Source organism: Rhodnius prolixus, unplaced genomic scaffold (assembly GCF_049639745.1).
Source record: "Rhodnius prolixus isolate KJV_2025 unplaced genomic scaffold, Rpr scaffold_7, whole genome shotgun sequence".
Taxonomy (NCBI): domain Eukaryota; kingdom Metazoa; phylum Arthropoda; class Insecta; order Hemiptera; family Reduviidae; genus Rhodnius; species Rhodnius prolixus.
In genome coordinates this window covers 38,097,057-38,120,770 of record NW_027411582.1, presented here as the reverse complement: position 1 = coordinate 38,120,770, position 23,714 = coordinate 38,097,057, and the positions used below count along the sequence as shown (strand labels likewise).

At 30.9% G+C, this 23,714-nt stretch overlaps 2 protein-coding genes across 4 annotated transcripts in view; one reads left to right on the top strand and one right to left on the bottom strand.

Moving 5' to 3' along the window:
* LOC141447576 (ATP-dependent translocase ABCB1-like) overlaps positions 1-9,182 on the bottom strand; it is a 52,748-nt gene extending 43,566 nt beyond the window's left edge. The window contains exon 1 of the mRNA XM_074115262.1: positions 9,044-9,182. Within this exon, the coding sequence (XP_073971363.1) occupies positions 9,044-9,052 (9 nt within the window). The 5' untranslated portion in view covers positions 9,053-9,182. The remainder of the gene's footprint in view (positions 1-9,043) is intronic.
* Positions 1-23,349, top strand: part of fal (SAM and HD domain containing deoxynucleoside triphosphate triphosphohydrolase falten) — a 36,055-nt gene extending 12,706 nt beyond the window's left edge. Inside the window, exons 4-16 of one of the 3 annotated variants that reach the window (XM_074115281.1) lie at positions 6,937-7,219; positions 10,274-10,411; positions 12,448-12,601; positions 14,235-14,275; positions 16,111-16,339; positions 16,413-16,590; positions 16,712-16,882; positions 16,982-17,082; positions 18,419-18,577; positions 19,279-19,350; positions 19,717-19,885; positions 19,965-20,200; positions 20,883-23,349. In XM_074115281.1, coding sequence (XP_073971382.1) covers positions 12,561-12,601; positions 14,235-14,275; positions 16,111-16,339; positions 16,413-16,590; positions 16,712-16,882; positions 16,982-17,082; positions 18,419-18,577; positions 19,279-19,350; positions 19,717-19,885; positions 19,965-20,200; positions 20,883-21,000 — 1,515 coding nt within the window. In that variant the 5' untranslated portion in view covers positions 6,937-7,219; positions 10,274-10,411; positions 12,448-12,560 and the 3' untranslated portion in view covers positions 21,001-23,349. Of the gene's footprint in view, positions 1-6,936; positions 7,220-10,273; positions 10,412-12,151; positions 12,283-12,447; positions 12,602-14,234; positions 14,276-16,110; positions 16,340-16,412; positions 16,591-16,711; positions 16,883-16,981; positions 17,083-18,418; positions 18,578-19,278; positions 19,351-19,716; positions 19,886-19,964; positions 20,201-20,882 lie in introns of those variants that run through there. The other 2 variants (XM_074115282.1, XM_074115283.1) reach the window with 2 other exon arrangements.
* The last annotated feature ends 365 nt before the right edge of the window (positions 23,350-23,714 follow it).

Here is a 23,714-nt window from a genome sequence, read left to right as displayed (position 1 = left end):
CATCTTTTGTCTATAATTGTATAAATTTTAGTAAAAATCTGTCGAGTAGAAAACGAGATATTTAGAGTTAAAGTTTGTTTCTGTTTTACAGAATGAAAAATTTAACTTCAAATATCTCGAAAACCACACGACAGATTTTGTTTATATTTTACATGTATATGGAGACCACTTTTGTCTATAATTGTATAAATTTTAGTAAAAATCTATCGAGCAGAAAACGAGATATTTAGGGTTAATGTTTGTTTCCGTTTTACAGAGTGAATACTTTAACTACAAATATCTCGAAAACTACTCGATAGATTTTGTTTATATAACACCTATATATGGAGACTAGTTTTGTCTATAATTGTATAAAAGTTAGTAAAAATCTGTCGAGTAGAAAACGAGATATTTAGGGTTAAAATTTGTTTCCGTTTTACAGAGTGAAAAATTTATCTTCAAATATCTCGAAAACCACACGACAAATTTTGTTTATATTTTAATCGTATATGGAGACCACTTTTGTCTATAATTGTATAAATTTTAGTAAAAATCTATCGAGCAGAAAACGATATATTTAGGGTTAGTTTGTTTCCGTTTTACAGAGTGAAAACTTTAACTACAAATATCTCGAAAACCACACGACAGATTTTGTTTATATTTTAGTTGTAACTGTAGACTACTTTCGTCTATAATTGTATAAAATTTAGTAAAAATGTGTGGAGTAGAAAACGAGATATTTAGGATTAAAGTTTGTTTCCGTTTTACAGAGTGAAAATTTTAACTTCAAATATCTCGAATACTGCTCGATAGATTTTGTTTATATTTTAGTGTTAACTGTAGACTACTTTTGTCTATAATTGTATAAAATTTAGAAAAAATCTGTCCAGTAGAAAACGAGATATTTAGAGTTAAAGTTTGTCTTTGTTCTATACAGTGAAAACTTTAACTTCAAATATCTCGAAAACCACACGACAGATTTTGTTTATATTTTACTCGTATATGGAGACTTCGTATATGGAGTGGAAAACGAGATATTTAGGGTTAAAGTTTGTTTCCGTTTTACAGAGTGAAAACTTTAACTTCAAATATCTCGAATACTGCTCGATAGATTTTGTTTATATTTTAGTGTTAACTGTAGACTACTTTTGTCTATAATTGTATAAAATTTAGAAAAAATCTGTCCAGTAGAAAACGAGATATTTAGAGTTAAAATTTGTCTTTGTTCTATACAGTGAAAACTTTAACTTCAAATATCTCGAAAACCACACGACAGATTTCTTTTATATTTTACTCGTATATGGAGACATCTTTTGTCTATAATTGTATAAATTTTAGTAAAAATCTGTCGAGTAGAAAACGAGATATTTAGAGTTAAAGTTTGTTTCTGTTTTACAGAATGAAAACTTTAACTTCAAATATCTAGAAAACCACACGACAGATTTTGTTTATATAACACCTATATATGGAGACTAGTTTTGTCTATAATTGTATAAAATTTAGTAAAAATCTGTCGAGTAGAAAACGAGATATTTAGGGTTAAAATTTGTTTCCGTTTTACAGAGTGAAAAATTTATCTTCAATTATCTCGAAAACCACACGACAGATTTTGTTTATATTTTACTCGTATGTGGAGACTAGTTTTGTCTATAATTGTATAAAATTTAGTAAATATCTGTCGAGTAGAAAAAGAGATATTTAGGATTAAAGTTTGTTTCCGTTTTACAGAGTGAAAAATTTATCTTCAAATATCTCGAAAACCACACGACAAATTTTGTTTATATTTTAATCGTATATGGAGACCACTTTTGTCTATAATTGTATAAATTTTAGTAAAAATCTATCGAGCAGAAAACGAGATATTTAGGGTTAAAGTTTGTTTCCGTTTTACAGAGTGAAAACTTTAACTACAAATATCTCGAAAACCACACGACAGATTTTGTTTATATTTTACTCGTATATGGAGACTAGTTTTGTCTATAATTGTATAAAATTTAGTAAAAATCTGTCGAGTAGAAAACGAGATATTTGGGATTAAAGTTTGTTTCCGTTTTACAGAGTGAAAACTTTAACTTCAAATATCTCGAAAACCACACGACAGATTTTGTTTATATTTTACATGTATATGGAGACCACTTTTGTCTATAATTGTATAAATTTTAGTAAAAATCTATCGAGCAGAAAACGAGATATTTAGGGTTAATGTTTGTTTCCGTATTACAGAGTGAAATCTTTACCTTCAAATATCTCGAAAACTACTCGATAGATTTTGTTTATATAAAACCTATATATGGAGACTAGTTTTGTCTATAATTGTATAAAATTTAGTAAAAATCTGTCGAGTAGAAAACGAGATATTTAGGGTTAAAATTTGTTTCCGTTTTACAGAGTGAAAAATTTAACTACAAATATCTCGAAAACTACTCGATAGATTTTGTTTATATAACACCTATATATGGAGACTAGTTTTGTCTATAATTGTATAATGTTTAGTAAAAATCTATCGAACAGAAAACGAGATATTTAGGGTTAAAATTTGTTTCCGTTTTACACAGTGAAAACTTTAACTACAAATATCTCGAAAACTACTCGATAGATTTTGTTTATATAACACCTATATATGGAGACTAGTTTTGTCTATAATTGTATAAAATTTAGTAAAAATCTGTCGAGTAGAAAACGAGATATTTAGGATTAAAGTTTGTTTCCGTTTTACAGAGTGAAAAATTTATCTTCAAATATCTCGAAAACCACACGACAGATTTTGTTTATATTATACTCGTATATGGAGACTTCGTATATGGAGTAGAAAACGAGATATTTAGGGTTAAAGTTTGTTTCCGTTTTACAGAGTGAAAACTTTAACTTCAAATATCTCGAATACTGCTCGATAGATTTTGTTTAAATTTTAGTTGTAAATGTAGACTACTTTTGTCTATAATTGTATAAAATTTAGAAAAAATCTGTCGAGTAGAAAACGAGATATTTAGAGTTAAAGTTTGTCTTTGTTCTACACAGTGAAAACATTAACTTCAAATATCTCGAAAACCACACGACAGATTTTGTTTATATTTTACTCGTGTATGGAGACATCTTTTGTCTATAATTGTATAAATTTTAGTAAAAATCTATCGAGCAGAAAACGAGATATTTAGGGTTAAAGTTTGTTTCCGTTTTACAGAGTGAAAACTTTAACTACAAATATCTCGAAAACCACACGACAGATTTTGTTTATATTTTACTCGTATATGGAGACTAGTTTTGTCTATAATTGTATAAAATTTAGTAAAAATCTGTCGAGTAGAAAACGAGATATTTAGGATTAAAGTTTGTTTCCGTTTTACAGAGTGAAAACTTTAACTTCAAATATCTCGAAAACCACACGACAGATTTTGTTTATATTTTACATGTATATGGAGACCACTTTTGTCTATAATTGTATAAATTTTAGTAAAAATCTATCGAGCAGAAAACGAGATATTTAGGGTTAATGTTTGTTTCCGTTTTACAGAGTGAATACTTTAACTACAAATATCTCGAAAACTACTCGATAGATTTTGTTTATATAAAACCTATATATGGAGACTAGTTTTGTCTATAATTGTATAAAATTTAGTAAAAATCTGTCGAGTAGAAAACGAGATATTTAGGGTTAAAATTTGTTTCCGTTTTACAGGGTGAAAACTTTAACTACAAATATCTCGAAAACTACTCGATAGATTTTGTTTATATAACACCAATATATGGAGACTAGTTTTGTCTATAATTGTATAATGTTTAGTAAAAATCTATCGAACAGAAAACGAGATATTTAGGGTTAAAATTTGTTTCCGTTTTACACAGTGAAAACTTTAACTACAAATATCTCGAAAACTACTCGATAGATTTTGTTTATATAACACCTATATATAGAGACTAGTTTTGTCTATAATTGTATAAAATTTAGTAAAAATCTGTCGAGTAGAAAACGAGATATTTAGGATTAAAGTTTGTTTCCGTTTTACAGAGTGAAAAATTTATCTTCAAATATCTCGAAAACCACACGACAGATTTTGTTTATATTATACTCGTATATGGAGACTTCGTATATGGAGTAGAAAACGAGATATTTAGGGTTAAAGTTTGTTTCCGTTTTACAGAGTGAAAACTTTAACTTCAAATATCTCGAATACTGCTCGATAGATTTTGTTTATATTTTAGTTGTAAATGTAGACTACTTTTGTCTATAATTGTATAAAATTTAGAAAAAATCTGTCGAGTAGAAAACGAGATATTTAGAGTTAAAGTTTTTCTTTGTTCTACACAGTGAAAACTTTAACTTCAAATATCTCGAAAACCACACGACAGATTTTGTTTATATTTTACTCGTATATGGAGACTTCGTATACGGAGTAGAAAACGAGATATTTAGGGTTAAAGTTTTTCGTTTTACAGGGTGAAAACGTTAACTACAAATATCTCGAAAACTACTTGATAGATTTTGTTTATATAACACCTATATATGGAGACTAGTTTTGTCTATAATTGTATAAAAGTTAGTAAAAATCTGTCGAGTAGAAAACGAGATATTTAGGGTTAAAGTTTGTTTCCGTTTTACAGAGTGAAAAATTTATCTTCAAATATCTCGAAAACTACTCGATAGATTTTGTTTATATAACACCTATATATGGAGACTAGTTTTGTCTATAATTGTATAAAATTTAGTAAAAATCTGTCGAGTAGAAAACGAGATATTTAGAGTTAAAGTTTGTCTTTGTTCTACACAGTGAAAACTTTAACTTCAAATATCTCGAAAACCACACTACAGATTTTGTTTATATTTTACTCGTATATGGAGCAGAAAACGAGATATTTAGGGTTAAAGTTTGTTTCCGTTTTACAGAGTGAAAACTTTAACTTCAAATATCTCGAATACTGCTCGATAGATTTTGTTTATATTTTAGTTGTAAATGTAGACTACTTTTGTCTATAATTGTATAAAATTTAGTAAAATCTGTCGAGTAGAAAACGAGATATTTAGGGTTAAAGTTTGTTTCCGTTTTACAGAGTGAAAACTTTAACTTCAAATATCTCGAATACTGCTCGATAGATTTTGTTTATATTTTAGTTGTAAATGTAGACTACTTTTGTCTATAATTGTATAAAATTTAGTAAAAATCTGTCGAGTAGAAAACGAGATATTTAGAGTTAAAGTTTGTCTTTGTTCTACACAGTGAAAACTTTAACTTCAAATATCTCGAAAACCACACGACAGATTTTGTTTATATTTTACTCGTATATGGAGACATCTTTTGTCTATAATTGAATAAATTTTAGTAAAAATCTATCGAGCAGAAAACGAGATATTTAGGGTTAAAGTTTGTTTCCGTTTTACAGAGTGAAAACTTTAACTACAAATATCTCGAAAACTACTCGATAGATTTTGTTTATATTTTACCTTTATATGGAGACTACTTTTGTCTATTCCATGTCTATCTCTTACTATTCCAGGTAGTGGAATATTACATCGTGTCAAAATTAATACTTCTCTAAGTACTATTAATTCTTTCTCAGAATTTTATATTTGAAGAAATTTTGGTGATCCGAAGTGCCATCACTTTTGCGAGTGTATTTAGTGTGTACAAACTTGACTAAGATTTAGTACAAATTGTTACTTTCAAGAAAATCTATTTGCGGAAATTACAATATCAGGATGTCATGAGAGTGTTTCCCTTCAGATGTTTTTCTCTCCCCCTCCAAACCTCTGATAATTTTCTCAGAATTTCCTCGCGTCTCCATGGCAATTGTGACAATATTGTGACCATATAAATTGTTCGTGTTCATTAAGGTGGTGTAATGTTTTTCCAATTAACGAGTGCAAGGGGGGAAAAACCGAACGAATGAAAATGAGCTGTAAGGCGCTGGCTAAGTGTTATTGATAGTGCCACACGTGAATTGGAGGGTGGTCACTGCCCCTGCAAGATGAGAAATTCTGAAAATTGTAAACACACACACTTGTATTTCTCTTTTTTCTCCTTCTTGTCTCACTTTCTCATCTGTAATCATTGCAGCTTTCTCCTACTTTCTCTTACTTTATTAGGAAAAAGGAAGTTTCATGATCGATAAAATTTTCGAAATGTGAGTTTTTGTTAGACTGAGCGAAACAAATATTGCAGACAGTACAGAATTTCAATCTAAAATATTTTCATAATACTTTATTTAATAAATTTAATTAATTAAGTTGCTTAGACAGTTATGCTGGCTGTTTCCATTATATTTGTATGCTACTATGAGGAACAGTTACATTTTTTATTTAAATAGATTTTAATAAGACATATTGAACTATCGATTTAAATCGATTTTAATAAGACATGGAACTATCGATGTACAAAATGAAAAGCCATTAAACATATTTAAAAATTATAGTAATTATGACGCTAAAGATGACCGAAATATTTTTTTTTTAACATCCAATCATAAGTAAGTGAAAGTATTTTTTTTGCAGGGAATGCCAGTTAGTACAGCCATATGAAGCTAGATATCGTAGGTTAAAAATCGCGTAATTAAATTCATCTTATGAATACTTTGAATTTAACCTATCAGATTTATAGTGAAATATTTGCTCTTCCACTACACTTTATCAAATAGTTAAGCATTAAAAAGAATTAAATCAAATATTATTCTTTGATAATTACATAATTAAAGAGATGATACATATATAGTAAACATAGTATCGTGAAGTGGTACGATTGTATATATATTTTATTTAATTTACTCTCTTAAATCTTCTACCCACGTTGTTGTGATATATGTAAATAAAAGAGATAAAATATATGTTTATTTTTCGTATGGTCCATTACTATTCAAGTACGTTACTGATTCTACTAATTCTTAATAAACTACTTAATATGTTTAATTCTTATGTGAACTATATTTTTTTAAAAAAAATTAAGTGTTGTCCTTTTCTTTTTATTTAAGGGGCTTCAACATCTGAAATCATGGCACCCAGAGCTATTTTTTCAGTGCACTGCCGGCCTCCAGATGGGGATCTCTCATTATATACAATACTATCCATCACTGGACAGCTGTAAGAAGCCAGTAGGAATAAAAAAATCTAAAGCCTCAGCAGCTGTATTGGAACCTGGGTTCTCCGCAGTACGTTTACTACTCAGCTAAACTTTACTGGACGGAATATGAACAGCAAAAAAAGAAATTATTAGGAAGATTCACGCTTACTTTTCAGCGGTTTTCTACAATCTCGGTTAGTAATTTATTGTAGAAGCCTAAACTGGTTTTTTTCCTTTCTGAACTGAATGTTCATGGAAAAGAAAACGTTTCGTTAGCGGCTTATAGTCTTTTATAGGGGCAGTTGCTAGAATAAATTTGTAAGATTCTCGGTAGGAGTGGTTTTCAAGAAAGGAGTGGAAACTGGAAATTCCTCCAAAAACATTCCACTTGCAGGTCATTTCATTCCCTTTAATTTAAACAAGGGCTTTTTAACTCAAGAAATAGTAAGGGCCACCAAAAGTAGTGCAATCAGAAACATGCATCGGAAACATATATTGCGAGATTCAAAGTCTGATTCCCGATCTTGCTTTAGATTTATTTTGATGGTTAATTTAAGAAACGTATAGAAAACTAAGTTAATATTGCTGTTCCCGAATGAATTAATACTCAACGTCAGACGAAAAATATAAGTACAAGCCTTACTTTACTTATATTATATAAATATCTATATTCAAAACAGGACTTCGAGATCGCTAGGTTGTGCACGTATCTGAGGCAAGATAGCTCGAGGTCTGAGGCACAAAATAGTGCCCATTCAAGGGTTTTTAATTTTGTTTTCGCATCATGGTCTCTTTTATTGAGGAAATTTTCATTAATTTTCCTGGAAAAATGTATCAAACATAAGTTGAAACCTGGAATAACACAAATGGAGGAATAAAAATGGATGTACAGGATTGAATTTTACAGAGAAATGACCAGAGACGAGTTAAAAATGAGATCCTCTTTGAAGAAGAAAAGGAGACAGACCAGTTAAGGGTTTGAGACGCTGCGATAGAGAAGGAGACGGCTATGAGAAGTCTTCGTACAGGGGACAGGTGTGTACGATAGTGGGTTGTGGAGGAAAATTGACTACTCTGTGGAGCAAAGAAACAGCCAGATGCGAGAAGTAAGATGTCAAATAAAAAGAAATATATTTTTTAAAAAATTGAAAGTGAACATGAACGTTTTGCAAAAGTATGAAAATGTTTTCAAAGAAAAAAAAATATTCTAAATTTTTTTGGAGACTGAAATGATACTTTGACATCTAATCAAGTAATAGAGTAGCTAGAAGGTAAATATAGTAGGCACTGGAGTCGATAGAAGTTCAGTAAAAATTATTATTGTCATTTTTTTTTGGAGAACTGTTGGCTGATTTTGGCCGAGACCTTAGCATTAATTGAAACAATTGTCGTACGATTAATAAAATCGTTTGCTTCCCCTTGAATTGTCGATTTCGAATTAATCTTATATACAGATTAAGAATCCGATATTTTTTTTTAGGCCCCCCCCCCCAGTTACCTGAGAATTTCGATTTGTTTTTTATTTTTAAACCTGTACTTTTCCAGAAAATTCAAAAACTTGCGATATCTGTCCTGTTGTTCCGTAAAGGCGCTCCATCGCGTCAAGTAAACTGAATTTATTTTCAAATTCTCTTTACTTTGAAAGAGAATCAGCTGTTTATACTTTATCAATTTAAATCTTATGTATATAACCATGCAGTTTAATTTTTTTTTTTAATTTACATCTTTTTGTCTTGCCGTATCAGATAAAGTAATATAATTAAACAAATAAAATAAAATAATAAAAACAATCTCCTGTTTCAACAAAATTTAAAAGTTTAAAAGCCCGGTTCAGTTTGTTTATTTTGGTTGTGTCAACCTTCTCGGTAACCTAAGTGAACCTTCATTTTCAGACTTTTAGTGAATGCAATTAATGTTAGGAATAAAAACAACTTCAGCTTCTTTTTTTTCTTTAAAAAATCGTAATTTAATAATAAAACTGATTAAATAAAAAAAAAAAGAAAGAAAGAAAAAACTACCTTCTCCATTACAATTCTTCTTTGAAGATACGAAGTGTTGTGGTTCTCGCCCCCAAGTGCTGCTTACTTTATTGAGGGTAACATTGTACTGACAACCAACTCGGTTATTGTATACAGCTGATGGTTCATGCGCGCTTCAGTTTTTTTTTTCTCTCAATTCGGGTTGGTGGGGGAAAGAAATTGAAAAAATATAGAAAAATAGTGGGGAAGTGTCAACTGATTTTTTAACCTTGAATCTTTTAAAAATGTAGTAGCAATATTAATTGAATTGGGTTCTGTTTTATCATTTATTAATCCAGTTAAAAAGATATTTGGGGCTGAAAAATGGCTCCAACGATCTTCTTTAAGCTTTGTTTAGAACTGTATATTAGTAGACGCGTAGTCACTTGTTCTGAGGAAATTAGGTTCAGGTATTCAGATTGGAGCAGGTAGACTGTAAGACCCTTACTTAGACGGTCCCCTTTATTTATTTTTTTGTATTTTTTTTTTCGAACTGCTTAATCTTAGCTAGGTCAGATGCTGGTGAGATTTCTATTTTTAAAACCATACAACTTTCGTTTTCTTCTGTTGTAAGAAGGAACTAACGTTGAATGTTAAAAATGTAGCAAGATCCACAGTGCTGGATTACATTGCTGATTTTATCCATCTTAACACGCATGTTTATGTCATCCCTGATTGGTATCGGACCTTCCTTCATCATTAGGGGTTGATTAAATAGTTTGAAAGCCCGAAACTTGTCAGAGAAACAGAAAACAAACGTGCTACGACGACAGAAATCAGATAAAATGTTGAATGTTACATCTCCCATCAGAAAAAAACAAACTATTAAGCCCCAATACTTAAGAGAACTTGCGTTCGAGGAATAGTCTTCCTGTACACTTACTTGGCGGGCCAAAGGTAAGTGCTATTCCGTGAAAACCTAAAACGTTTTTCTTTTCCTTTTTTAATAAAGCCGATTGTGGTGGCCTTTACCGAGATTTTTCTAACCAATCAGCTCCTGCGGAATTTAAAACTCATACAGATACATATACGTAGTTACTGTAAAGTACGATCACAACGTACACATCTCCCTCGCCCGTAAAGAAGCAACTGATGAAGCACCACCTGAAAGGAACAGAAATCTTTCAAGAAAATTATTTTCCAACAATTCTCTGGCTACTGCCGTTAAAACTTCATTATACTTCAAGGCCTAATTCATTAGTTACTAATCGATGTTATACTTATTTTCAGATTCTTGGATATAATTAACAAAATTTAGGAAATGTTATCCCTTGATTTGAGAACCATGCTCTGCTTTAAACGCAGATTAAATGGAACTTTTTAGATTACAGATAGCTCCAAGATGGACTGTGTTACTTACTATATGAGGTGGGTCAAAAGATATTCATAAAAACGCACCTCCGAAATCGTTTTAATTATTTCATTCATTCATAAAACGATAATGTTTAATGAAAATTGAAAAATAATAAAAACTTCAATGAAAGTTTTACTTTCTATCCAAGGCCTTTTGAGAAAAGATGTTAAAGTTAAGGGATTTAAAGACAATCTGTAAGCTCTAAATAGTACTGACTGCTATCAAAAACTACTTCTTTCAAGGTGGCAGGGACTTGCCGGCCATGGGAGATAATCAATTCCTTCATTGTAACCTCTTTTAGGTATAAATAAAGGCACTGATCAACTCTAAGGTAGTTGGTTCTGGTGTGAACATGACCAATCCGTAGAGTACGATTTAGATGTCTTATCATTGTAATTGCTAGAATTAATTGTACGCGATCAATTTCTTCTTTTCTTGCGTCACCTTGCATAAACCCCTCTTAAGATTGACTACAATCAGAATATGATCTTACAATTTGAAGTCCATTTTGGTAAATGCGTTCAGAAATATGAAAACATTATCTATCTACAGTTTTAGATCTGCAACTAACTGACAAATATTCTTTATCCAACCGCTAGGAGTAATTATTAAAATCTCTTAATTTCTCTGCAAATTTTTACATTCGGAATAAAACAGTCCTAAAGAGGTTATTAAGAGGTGATTATTGTTCATAATAATCACTTACTTACATTTTGGCTAATACATTCAGCTAACCGTACAGATTTGAATTATTTTCACGTTGACTTGCCATTATTTATTAAGTTTAATTTAGCGAGGCGATTAAGCTTAAGCTCAATTTGAGATTTGGTTGTTTAGCAAAATGAAACTATTGGTCCTTTATTCTAGTCGAGATTCAAAGGTAACAGACAAGTTACTTCAGTTTTAATACGATTTTTTTAAAAGAAATATTGAAAATATGCATTACCCTTGCTGTTATTTAGAAAAGTAGTTAATTATTGCCGTATTTATCTTATTTACTTTTTTTTAGTTTGCTTAAATATTATGATTTATTAGAGAAATAAGCGTTCTCATGTCCAGTAGTGGTGGTTGCGTGAACTACACTCCTCCACCAGTTCTAACAAAGGCCGCTAGATAGCAGTAACGTACGATTAATAAAATACATATAATTATATAAATTAATATAATTATAAATATAACCCTTTAATTTTACATAAAAAGTGGTATTATTTTATTAATTATTTGTTATTAAATGTTATCAATGTATTTTTGTCTTGGAAAGAAGTTACCTAGTAAGTTGCAACTTGTCTAGTAGGGCAACATATTGAGCGTAGAATTTTGGGATCCTGCATAAGAGCAATCATACTAAGAATTATTATCCTCTATAATCTTCTAATTGGAGAGTTGTAACTAAAAATAGGTATTTCTAGAGAGCAGTATAAATTGGGAGTTGTTACAAAATTAGTTGGTCCAATGATATCCAACTGCCAGTATATGGCAGTACATATACTGACAATATGAAAGAACTTATTGTTGGTGAAAGAAATCGTCTCTAGATCACTGATCAACAGATGTTGATGGTCAGAAATAGTGGAAAACGTTTATGAAGAGAAATCATTTTTCCGTGCTCATTTATTAGACATCTTCCAAACATCGGAGAAAACTATCAATATTTTAATTTCAACTCAATTTATTTATTCATCAACGGTAATCAATAATATTTAATTACATATAAACTTCTCGTTTCAAAAATTCTACGCATTATTCTGTAATATCAAGATACACATATGTATATAGTTGAACCTCCCTCCATTCCTAACCTTATACGTAGATAGTAAAACGAGTGGGAGTCAGTGAGTCGAGGTCACGAGTTGAGACGTTTACATCTGACAGTTTACCAGTTAGGGTTAGTTTTTTGTGATAACAGCAATGATTACCTAAAAAGGCTTAGTTTATTTCGCGTGAATGTCTTTTTGGTTTTTATAATAACTGTGTTTATAGTTATTTATCATAAGTTTTCAGTTTCTAATAATAATAATAAAAATTAAAGTAGAGGTAATAATATGTTCAGTTGCCTTGGTGATAAAGCAGTTTATTGAAAATTTTTGAAGAAGGAAATTGTGGTCTAAATTTGAATATTATCTAGGATTTATCTTACAATTTATCTATTCTTGTGGAGAAACTATGATGAATCCAGTGGAAACTATTATGGTAAAAGAGAAGAGGTAAGTAACTAACATTGCGAAATTCCTATCACTTTTAAGATTAGTAGTTTTTATTCACGAATTTTTTAGTACATACGTTTCCAGTTCCAGTGAACGTCGGTTCCACTCTTGATTCAGTGATAGCGCGTAACATTTTTACAAACTTATGCTTTATATATTTTAAAACTGATGATTTCCTATTTTAAGCTATTAAATTAAGGTCAGTTTCATAATTTGACGAAAGTAAGCTCAATAATTCGGTATGTTTGAGAGAAATTTAAACTAAGTTAGTGATAAAACCAGTTCTAACTCTACGAGATTAAAAAGCCCTCCAAATTAACTATTTTATTTATATAAAATATTCAATTATTTTAAAATATAACTTGGAAAATCTCAAGTTCGAGATTATTTACAATAGTTAGCAAATATATTGTAAATTCTAAATTGACTTGGCACTACCATTTAAAAAATTTATTGTTCCTTTTTTTTTGTGCTTCCTAAGATTTTAGATTTAAGTTTTGTGGTGGACTACGTAGTTTCATTGTCCGAATGAAATCCTACATTTCTGTATGTCCTAACTTTCCCCTTACCCCTTCCCAAACTGTAGAAAACAAGATTTTTTTTGGTTTGTTTTTTAATAACGTGAATAATAAATACTCTTACTCGGTGGGCAGTTTTATTACGCTTTCGTAATGTATTTCTAAAAGAATTCTCTAAATAAAACTTTGGTGGAGAATTGCGATAAAGTTGAAGATGCTTTAAAACAAATAGGATAGCATGAGTATATAATCATAAATGCCGTCAGAAAGAAAGATATATTTTTATTTCTTGAATGATCTGTTAAGACGCTTGGAGTTACCATGTTAGTCCATTGGTTTCTTTAAAAACAAGTGGCTTTACGCAGAATCGTGTGCTTAATTTTGTCATTTAAAAAACTCTTCGCTCGCTGTTAATGATGAACATTTTTTCCTTTATGATCTAAATCATACGATCAAACATATAATCAACTGCCAATAATTGCATTTCCTCTCTGTATTATTAATAACTGTCGCCTACTTACAATAATTATTATTTCACTTCAATATTGTCAATATCAAAGAATATGATAATAAATACTGTAATTTCTAGTTTGTTTCTATCTTTCTATAATTTCAAATTATATAATTTTCCTTAGAAGTAAAGATGTTTTAATTGGTTTCCTTGATCTTTGGATACATATAACTGTCTTTCTGGCATCTTTTTACTTTTTCTAATAATTTTTAAATGAAGTCTTGCAAAAGCGGTGATTTTCTAGTTTGAAACTTTCATTTTTTTATCTACACCTTTATGGTTGTTCAGCCATTTGTCGTCGGGCTTCCCAAAACAATGCTGATCTCTCCATTTGTTTAATCCTGTTGGTTCTACATGCCTAGAAAATTTAACGCTGTGAATTTATGTTGTAGAAAAAGTCGGTAAAGTGTTTACGCCATTTTTTTTTTAATTATTTTTTATTACCCTAAGGTATATATTTGTGTATTCACTAGTAACCAAACTAGATATTTAAAACAAACAATAAACACAATTTTTTGCTGCATCTTTCTGTTTTATTTACAAATAATTTATACAGAATTTATCTCTTAATATATTTTTTTTATTAATAGAAATTTGTTTCCAGGGTGGGACCGTCTTCAGAACTTCTTTGCAATAGTGAGTCCGGTAAGTTGTCATATTTTTTTTCCAAAATTATCACTAGTTACTATAGTTTTGGGCATAAATCTTGTACGGCAAGGCGTTAAGTTCCTCCACAACAAACCAATCTGGCACAAATGTGATGTAGATAATTTTTTCTTACTGTTTATCTCACTGTTCAATGCTAATTTTCCTTGCATGTTATACTATTTTCTGATTCAAAATAGAAGTTTCTGTATTCAGGTTGAATCGCTCAGGGCTTTGGGATGAAACTGCTCAGAACACTATCACATATTCCGCGAGATACTTGCTAAAGTAAACTACTACAACGGTTGTTTATTAATTGCCTGGCGGGTCATATATAATCGATGACGTTTCTAATGTGTAAAATGTTGCTTTGAGAGATAGCTGAATAGCTATGCTTCAAGGCGTAATGTCATCCACTTCTAGATTACCTGGACATGTGGAGAAAGTGAGCAACGAGAGAGTGATATGCTGTCTAGAGTGAAATTCTTGAAATTTATGTTCCGAGGCAGTAAATGCCATCGGGAAGCAGTGACAGGATAAGGGTACTTCAGGCTGAGAATTTGTAAAAACAAAAAATTAGGCAGGAAGACATGATATTTCTTTTCTTACCGTCTACTATTCAAGATACGTGGGTGAATCAAATATGAACCGGACTTTTGCTTTAGAACATTTATTGGTTCAGTAAATAAAATTTTGAATACACCTTATTTTTCTATATAATCTCCTCTTTTATTTGCACATTTTCCCCACCAAATCGGACGTTTTTTAATTCCGACATCAAAGAATGAATCTGGTCGTGTCAGTAGCCAATTGCGCATAAACGTTTCTACACCATCGTCGTCGTCGTCAAAGTGATGACCTCCCAGGGGTGTAATGATGCACCCACATCTCATCACAGATGACAATGTGACTCAAGAAAGCATCCCCTTCTGTTGGATATCGTGTCAAAAGTCTTTCACAGACAGTTTGCTTTCTGCTCTTCGTCAAAAGGCGAGGAACCCACCTTGCCGACACTTTTCGGTAACCCAAATCATCGGAAATGATTCATTGGGCTCTCCCACACGATATTCCGACGTGTGCAGCAATTTTCCATATTGTAAGGTCGGCAATCTCCTTCAGTCATCTCACGGATCGCAAGAATATTCGCGTCACTGGTGCTTGTCCGAGGTCAGCCGTACATGGGTGTCATTTTGCACTGAATCTCGGCCATCGAAAAATTTTTTGTGCCAGTTGTAGACTTAGGTCCTTGAAAACGTTTTTTCAGCGAACTGTGCAGTTAGTCGACGCAAAATTTCGGCAGATTTTACGCCCTAAATCAAAATTTAATAATAATTCGTTGCTCAACAGACAACCTCTCTCAACAGACAACGGACTGAGTTAGTCCGCTCCTCTTTACATCCCCAAACTACACATATTATGACGTCACGTTACTCACTTCACCTAAGCAGCGTCAATGAGAAAAATCTGGTTAGTATTTGATTTACCCACGTATTAAAGATTGTTATTTTGGGAAGTCAAGGAAATAGTTTAGGTATATCAATATGCCAGTTTCGCCAACAACACGATTAGAATATTTGGGAGGATACATTCTTAAAGAATAACTCAGATCAGAATGTATTACGATTTACAGGTGGACTGGAAGGTTATTTGAAAGTTATATACGTACTCGTATATTACTTTAAATGCTTCTTTTTTCGGAGAGGATTTAGAATAGTGGCTAGGGATATTAGCCTTGATAGGACCGCGCCAATAATTCACCCTTCAAGTGTTCATTCTGCCCTTGTCAGAGGAATAGGGTTTAAAACATTTGTTTGCTTTTTTTTTTATCTTTTCAGATTTTGAATGTGGTTCTGATACCGAATCAGAGATGTGTTCAGAAGACGTTTCTTACGAATCAACTACATATATAAATGATCCGATTCATGGTATGTTAGAAGTTCATCCATTGTGTAAAGCTGTCATCGATACATTAGAATTTCAACGATTAAGATCTTTAAAACAATGTGGAATATCGCACTTTGTATATCCAAGCGCAGTGCATACTCGCTTTGAACACAGTTTAGGGTCAGTAATATGTATATTTTTATTCAATTAAAAAAGATTCTATTTTTTCACAGTTTTATTTCTTCTATTTTAGTGTTTCTCATTTAGCGTTGCAAGTGATTAGGAAATTGAAGCAGAACCCAAATTGTGAGATTTCTGAAACAGAATCACTTTGTGTTCAATTGGCTGGACTGTGTCATGATTTAGGTCATGGACCATTCTCCCATTCGTGGGAGCAGTATGTCCAAGAGAAAACTGGAGAAAAATATGAAGTATTGCTTTTATTATTATTTGCAAAATATCATGTTTTCAATAGCTATTGTTATTTTTTTAGTAATATAAAATTTGACTTTTTAATTCATTATTAAGTTTTAAAAATGTATATAATTTCAGCATGAAAACATGTCCATCCAGTTATTTGATTATCTAATCAGAGAAAATAAATTAAATGATTCTTTCCAAAGATATGGCATTGATGAGGAACATAGAAAGTTTATAAAAGATCTTATTTTGGGCAAACCAGCTGAATATAAGACTTTAAAGCCGAAATCATATCTTTTTGAGGTAAATATTTTTTTTTATCATTAAAAAAGTTAACTTCTAGATACATATTAATTCAAGATGGTAAATTGAAATAAGATAAAAAGATAAAATAAATTACAGATCGTTGCTAATAAGCAAAATGGATTGGATATCGATAAATACGAATACCTGATGAGAGATTCATATTTTTTTGGCATTAAAATAGATCCCAATTTCGGGAGGTAGGTTTATCAATGTTCTAAACGATTTATTAGAGTTCTAGCTAAATATTTCACGATCAGATTTTAGATTTTTTTAGATTTTAGATTGTGTTTTTAACGGATTTGGGTGGAGTGGGGTGGGGAATCTACGTTTTTTTAGTTCCAAAAGAAGTTCATAGGACAACTATTTGCGTGGAAGTTACCGAAATCACTATTTCAAGGTTTTATTGACCATATTTTTGCTTTTTCTCTCAGAAAAATAAGATAGTACAAGGTTTGGTAAAAGAAAAGACGAGACAACTTAATACTCATCTCAGTTTGAACTCTTTCTCAGAGCATTAAAAGCCTTAGGCTGGAAACATAGTGGAGCGGCGAGCAAAACGGCGATGATAGCGAAGAGCAAAGCGGCGAAAACAAACACAAGTTAACCGTATAGGACCGCGCATAGTGGGGGAGCAAAGCGAAGATAGAGCAACGCTACCAAGAGAGAGAGTAGAGCAGCGCGTTGTAACATGTTTCATTTCTTCGCTCTCGTCGTGCTCAATTTTCTAGGTTAAAATTGCTGCATTTATTGGTGTAGTTTTTTTTTTAAAGAAACCTCTGTGGGACCAAAAGGATCTTCTACATCATAACCGATTTGTGTTGGATAAGAAATGGGACAGGATAACATTGAAATTCGTCCTTTTCTTGATTAACATGCCTTCAACACTGGCTAGTATGTGATCAAATGTTGAAATAGACATTCGAAAATACGCATGAAACTTGCTAGGATGCTCCCGAAGTTGTTGGTACTAGTGATGGAATACACCATGTTCATGTTTATATCATGAACACTTCTTCTAAGCTGATGTAAATACCAAATTTTCAAGGAAGAATTTTTTGTATAGAAATAGTTCCTCCATCATGTCTCGTCGAAAGGAGAAACGCGACTAAACTCGGTCACTATGTGCATGCAACTCTTTGCTCGCTGCTAGTCGCTCTCTCTGATTTGAAGCAACTATCATCGCCGCTCCACTATGTTTCCAGCCTTAGGTATAAACTAGAGCTCCCAATATTAGGGGACAAGCGAGCTAAGATAAGTTAGTTACTCTAGAAGCTCTTAGCTAAAGGAGGGACCAAGAACTACGCACTTGTGGTTATCTATAATTTTCTATCTAGGACTTTCAAAAATTTAAATCCTGACCTAAGATTTTCATGTAACTAATAGAATCTTCAATTGAATCAACTCATAGTTAATAAATTAATTTGAATTAAATAGTATTCACTGCACATTGTTTGCACGATTAGTTTGCCATGATATTGTTACTTATCTAGTTCCAATACAATTAATATCTTTGTATTACAAATGTTATTACAGGTACTTGACTGGAATCAGGATTATCGAAGATGGTGATAAGAATGAACATATTGGTTATCGTGATAAGCTGGAATCTCATATAATTTCAATTTTTAAACAACGCGCTGAAATGCATGATAAGGCGTATAAGCATAAAGTTTGTCTCAGAATTGAAACTATGTAAGTATGTTTACATTAAGTTGATCACCATGAACCATTTACCTCCATTGAGGTAGACTGCACATCGAGTTTATTAACTCTAATTGATTCAGAAGTCTTTGCCATTTAGTGAAGAAAAGTCATCGTGTACATTGGCCCAAAATTTAAGCAATGATTTTAAGAAGGTAAATTGTCATTTTATCTCATTTCATTCCCCAGATGTTAACCTTCAATTGGAGAACATCAGGAATATTCAAGTATTCATTTCATATTTCTTGCCACCCTTAATACTCGCTGTACATTTCGAAGTTCTTTAAGTTCTTAGTAGCATATTATAAGTAGTGGGTAGTCTTTGAAAAAGTCGGCCCAGTTCAGACAACATTAATAATTGTAAAGTCAACAATCTCCATCATATATCGTGTTAAAATTCAATTCGCATTTATCGAGAACAAATAAAATTTTAATAAATTTATTCAAAACATTTTGGATTCTTCACATTGTTATCTTGAAAGATTTTTTTTTCGGAATCCGCAAGAGGCACGATATTATGGAAAGAGAGCGGAAAAAAAAGAAAAATGGAGTAACGCGGGTTAGTACTTTAGAACGGATTCATTTTTATTAGCAGAATAAGATTCCCGATAACTCACTATGGGTCCTTTTAAGTCTGTCTGTACATATATTTATTACCTTATTAATATGTTACAAAATTTTGCTATTTGCAGGTTACTGGATGCTTTGAGTCTAATCGAAGATGATTTTAAAATTAGTATTGAGGAAAATTCGGAAGTGAAAAAGTAAGTAATTTTATCTTTTTAATTTTTGTTTACTTTCTGTATTTTTGCTTTAAGTGGCCATGGAATTTATTATAAGCATAGAATAGGTTTTCTAACATGGAATTTCATCGAAAAATGTGTGTTTTAAATTGTGCTCTTTGAGATATACTTACACCTGGCATTTCATATCTGTGAGTGGTTAAATTGGAAATGTTGGAGGGAACATTAACTGTTGTATAAAGGATTTTGAATTGTTTTGCTCCCGGCAAATGCTAGAAGGCACTTCGGCCTATTCAAAACTGAATCTAACTTATAACCTCAAATGTTGTGGTTTCTCATAGAGAGTATAATAATTTTTACGTTTAAAAAAAACTAAATAATTTCTAGGTACTGCCTTTGGGAATGTCACAAAAATCTAAAAGCTTTTCTCCAATTAACAGACCAGCTATTCGAAACTATTTTATTTTCAACAGAGAAATCTCTATCAAAAGCAAAAGAAATAGTTCTAAGAATATTGAATCGTAAACATTATTCACAAATATATGAAGGTACCCTAGTAAGTAGACGGAAATAGTTGTGTTTTCTTTGATTTACTAGCTAATATTCTATCCTAAACTAAATTATTACTATTTTAGAACAATTTAACAGCTGGAAATGAACAATTAAACGAAGAGTTAAAGCAAATAGAGAAGCGATTGTCCGAAAAGTATTCAGCGAAATTCTGTTGTCGTTTAAAGAAATTAGAACTTGCACAATCCAGCAATGATGAAGAGTGTTGTGATCCGTTGAACAATGTCTGGTTTATCAATAAAGAATCTATAGTATATAAGATAGATCGACAGAAACTAGATCCTGCTCTATGGTTGCCAGAGTAAGTTCTTTTATTGACTAAAGAATCTGTTCGGTTAAGATTAAGTTATTGAGTATTGAGGAAACTTTATGCAAAGAATACATACGCTTGGGATAACAACAAAATTGACCCAGCTAAACGCAAAACCACCTCAGCTAATATCTAGTCACCAATCGGACGTCATCAACCACACAATGACGCTGCTATATGTAGGAAGAAAAAAGGCAAATATATGGTCATGTTAGAAAGAATAGAAATAAACAAACAGAAGATCATTCACCAAAACATTATATAATAGGAAGAAAAAATAATGTCAATTTCAGATTATGTCAATAATCTGTATATTATTTTTACATGGTTATTGTTAAGTTGGTGTATTTTCTGTCTTGTCTACTCATGAACTAGTTCATACTATTTTTTATGCTATTATTCCTACTAGTTCTACTATTTTTCCCTAGAACCTTAGATTAGGTAATGAATGAATGACTTGTCAGAATCTAGAGTTTAGAGTAGTCCTATCATCTTAGCTCTCTGTGGATTCTGATATCCAACAAAAAGTGTTTTCTGTATTCGCTGTTGTAATATTCGTGATTATTTTTAACAAATTAATCAGAATAGATAAGCCTATCTTCTAAAATTCCCCTTGAATTTTCGTAACTTATGTTTTTTTTTTATACATTAATCAAACTTTTTTATTTTGTAGGCAAACTAGATGTACTAAGTTATATGTATTTTGTTCAAAAAATTTACAAGAGGAAAACCGTAATGAGGCTGTTCAAACGATAGAACAGGAAGTGAGATTAATATCACAGAATTTTTAATACTTTAAGAAGATTTTAGTTAAAAATGGTTTTATTTTTTTACGTTTAAATTATTGGCTCTATTTTGTGCCAAGTTAAAAAGTATACAATCATGATTTTAGGTATAGTAAATTAATGTTTTTCTTTTATATATTATTTTTTTATAAAAAGTTTATCCTAATTTAAGAATTACCAATGGCGACTCTTATTTGTTTATATTTTTTAAATATCTATTTTTATATTATTATATATTTTTTTTTTTCACAAAAGAGATTGTGAAGTAAGTTCTGTAGTATTCAAAAGGCATTTTTACTTTAAAGAAAAAAATAATATTTCACTTTGTAGGCTGTTTAGATCCAGTTGAGGTTGGCCAATCAGCCTATTTCTCTGTGAAAGAACCAATTGTGGCTTCCTCAAAAACTCCCAACTCCATTCTTCTCCAAGTCTAGGCTTAAGATTCCGATTAGGGCCTCTGGCCGGAGGGCTTAAAGGCATATAAGTTATCTCTCTTAGCCAAACAAGCCTTTCGCTATGATTCTTTTCCAGCTCGCGCTGACCGAAATCTTTTTTAAGCCCCTTAGTAGTGGTGCCTAAGTGCTTCCTCAGTGTGTACAGCTCGTTAGAAATAGAACAGATTACTGAATAGGCGCCTAATTGTCTTAGTCAGTAAAAGTAAACAATGACTTATTGTGCACTCATTAGGCAGAAAATATCATTTTTAAGGCTCTTAAGAAACTGTTTCTACTCAGCTGAAAGTTGGTGCACAGCTACAATTTTTAGGATTTAATAATGCATCTCTTAACTAGTTTAATGCTTCCTTTCAATTAAATGGTGTACTTATATAAGCTCCATTTGTTTAAATAGTTGCAATAGTTTGAAGATAATGATCCTTCCGTTGCCCAAAGATATTGCCTTCTCATTAGATGTAAGAAGAACCAACCTGCATAAGCTACGATCTTTAAAAATACTCTTACGTAACTAAAATTCATGTAGAAATTTATTTGTGTTTATTTAACTATCTATCTATCTATTTAAAAGCTATATTCCAAATCAAGAGTTGCCACTGGTAAAAACAATAATTTGTGTATTATACTCTAGTTATTGTTAAATGTAAATTAAGAAGTTACCAATATAGCACGTATTCCTTTTTCAAAAAATTGCTGAAGATATTAGTATTAATTTCAAGTATAGGTATTACTGAGGAATAGTCATTGTATAATCTACATGAGTACTTGAATGTTATTGAATGAACAGTTTAGTGGTGACGTGCATTGAGGATTTATCTCTCTCTCTGCTAATACTGTAAAAGTACTTAAATTTCATACTGCTCTTCTGTTGGGTCTTTTCCGAAAAGTACCAACGAACAATAAATTGTTCTAGAGAACTGTCTTAGGTTTTTAAAAGTAACATTTAATTGTTGAATATATTATTTTAATCGGTATCATGTTCTCAGTCAATAAGAGGAAAATTGTGACATTGGTTAGGGGAGAAGATATTTTACTTCAGGCGTTTATCAGTAAGTAGCCAACATAATTTGTTTGCAAAGATTTATTTTTTTATTTGTAACGAGATAAACTATTTAGAAGGAAGTGAATAATAGTATTACTTCTCTGTTTTAAACTACTTAAGTAAATTGTTAATTAAATTCAACGAATATTAAGCCTTTTGCTTTTATTAAAAATTTATTTCATTTAACTTTCTTAGGATAACAAATATTCTTATTTAAAGTATAAGAAATCATAACCTTTCTCTAATAACCTCGCCCCTTTCACTTAGTAATTAACTTTCTCCTCGTTCGGGTTTAACGATCGCTGAGTTTTCATAATTCAAATTAAATAGTGTTAATTGTTGCTGAAAGAAAAGCATAATGCTTTTATTTTTATTGAATGTAGTATACTTACAAATTCCTTTTATAAGTTTCCAGTAAATTGCTTGGTCTAATTTTATTAATTAATCACATTTCTAATGCCCCTAAAAGAAATATAATGTAATGTATACACGCTACCTAAGACTCTTGTGATTCCTTTTATCGTTAGATGGTAAGAAAAATAATTTTAATTATTTATAATTTAAAAAAAGAAGTTCTATTTTTTAAAATGATTTATATTTTTGTCATTATGGAAAAAGGTAGTAAAGTTTCAATGTTAATATGAGATTATCGTCAAGTATGAGAGTAGGCTATGTAAAAGAGTATATTTACGTGTTCTTGGTTTTATTGTAAGCTAGTCAAGCAAAAAAATATATTTTTATACTGCAACTATTTATCATAAAGTAACGTACGTTTATTTTTATAATTGTTATTATAAATATTTCATATTTAGGGAATGTAAATTCTCATTTTATTCTCAAAATTAAAGCAATTTTACTAAATTTTTGGTTTTGTATTCAATATTAACTTTAAAGTACAGGTATGTGCGTAATATTCATATTTTGTGAAATGTTGAAATAGTTTGAAAACATGTCATTTTGAAAGTATTTATTAATGTTACAATACTTTTGTAAATTCATAGATAACTCATTAAATTTAGAATCTGCCCTGCTGTAGAAAAAGTGAGACTGAATATTATTAATAAATAGGTTTCCAAAAAAAAAAAAAAAAAAATGAAATAAAATAAATAGGCCGATTGTGATGAATTTAATTTATTTCCGTAATAATTACTGAACACGGTTGGGACGTCCCCGTTTCTTGCCAGTATCCGTATCCGTTTCTGTGTTCTGGCAAGTTATGTAAAACA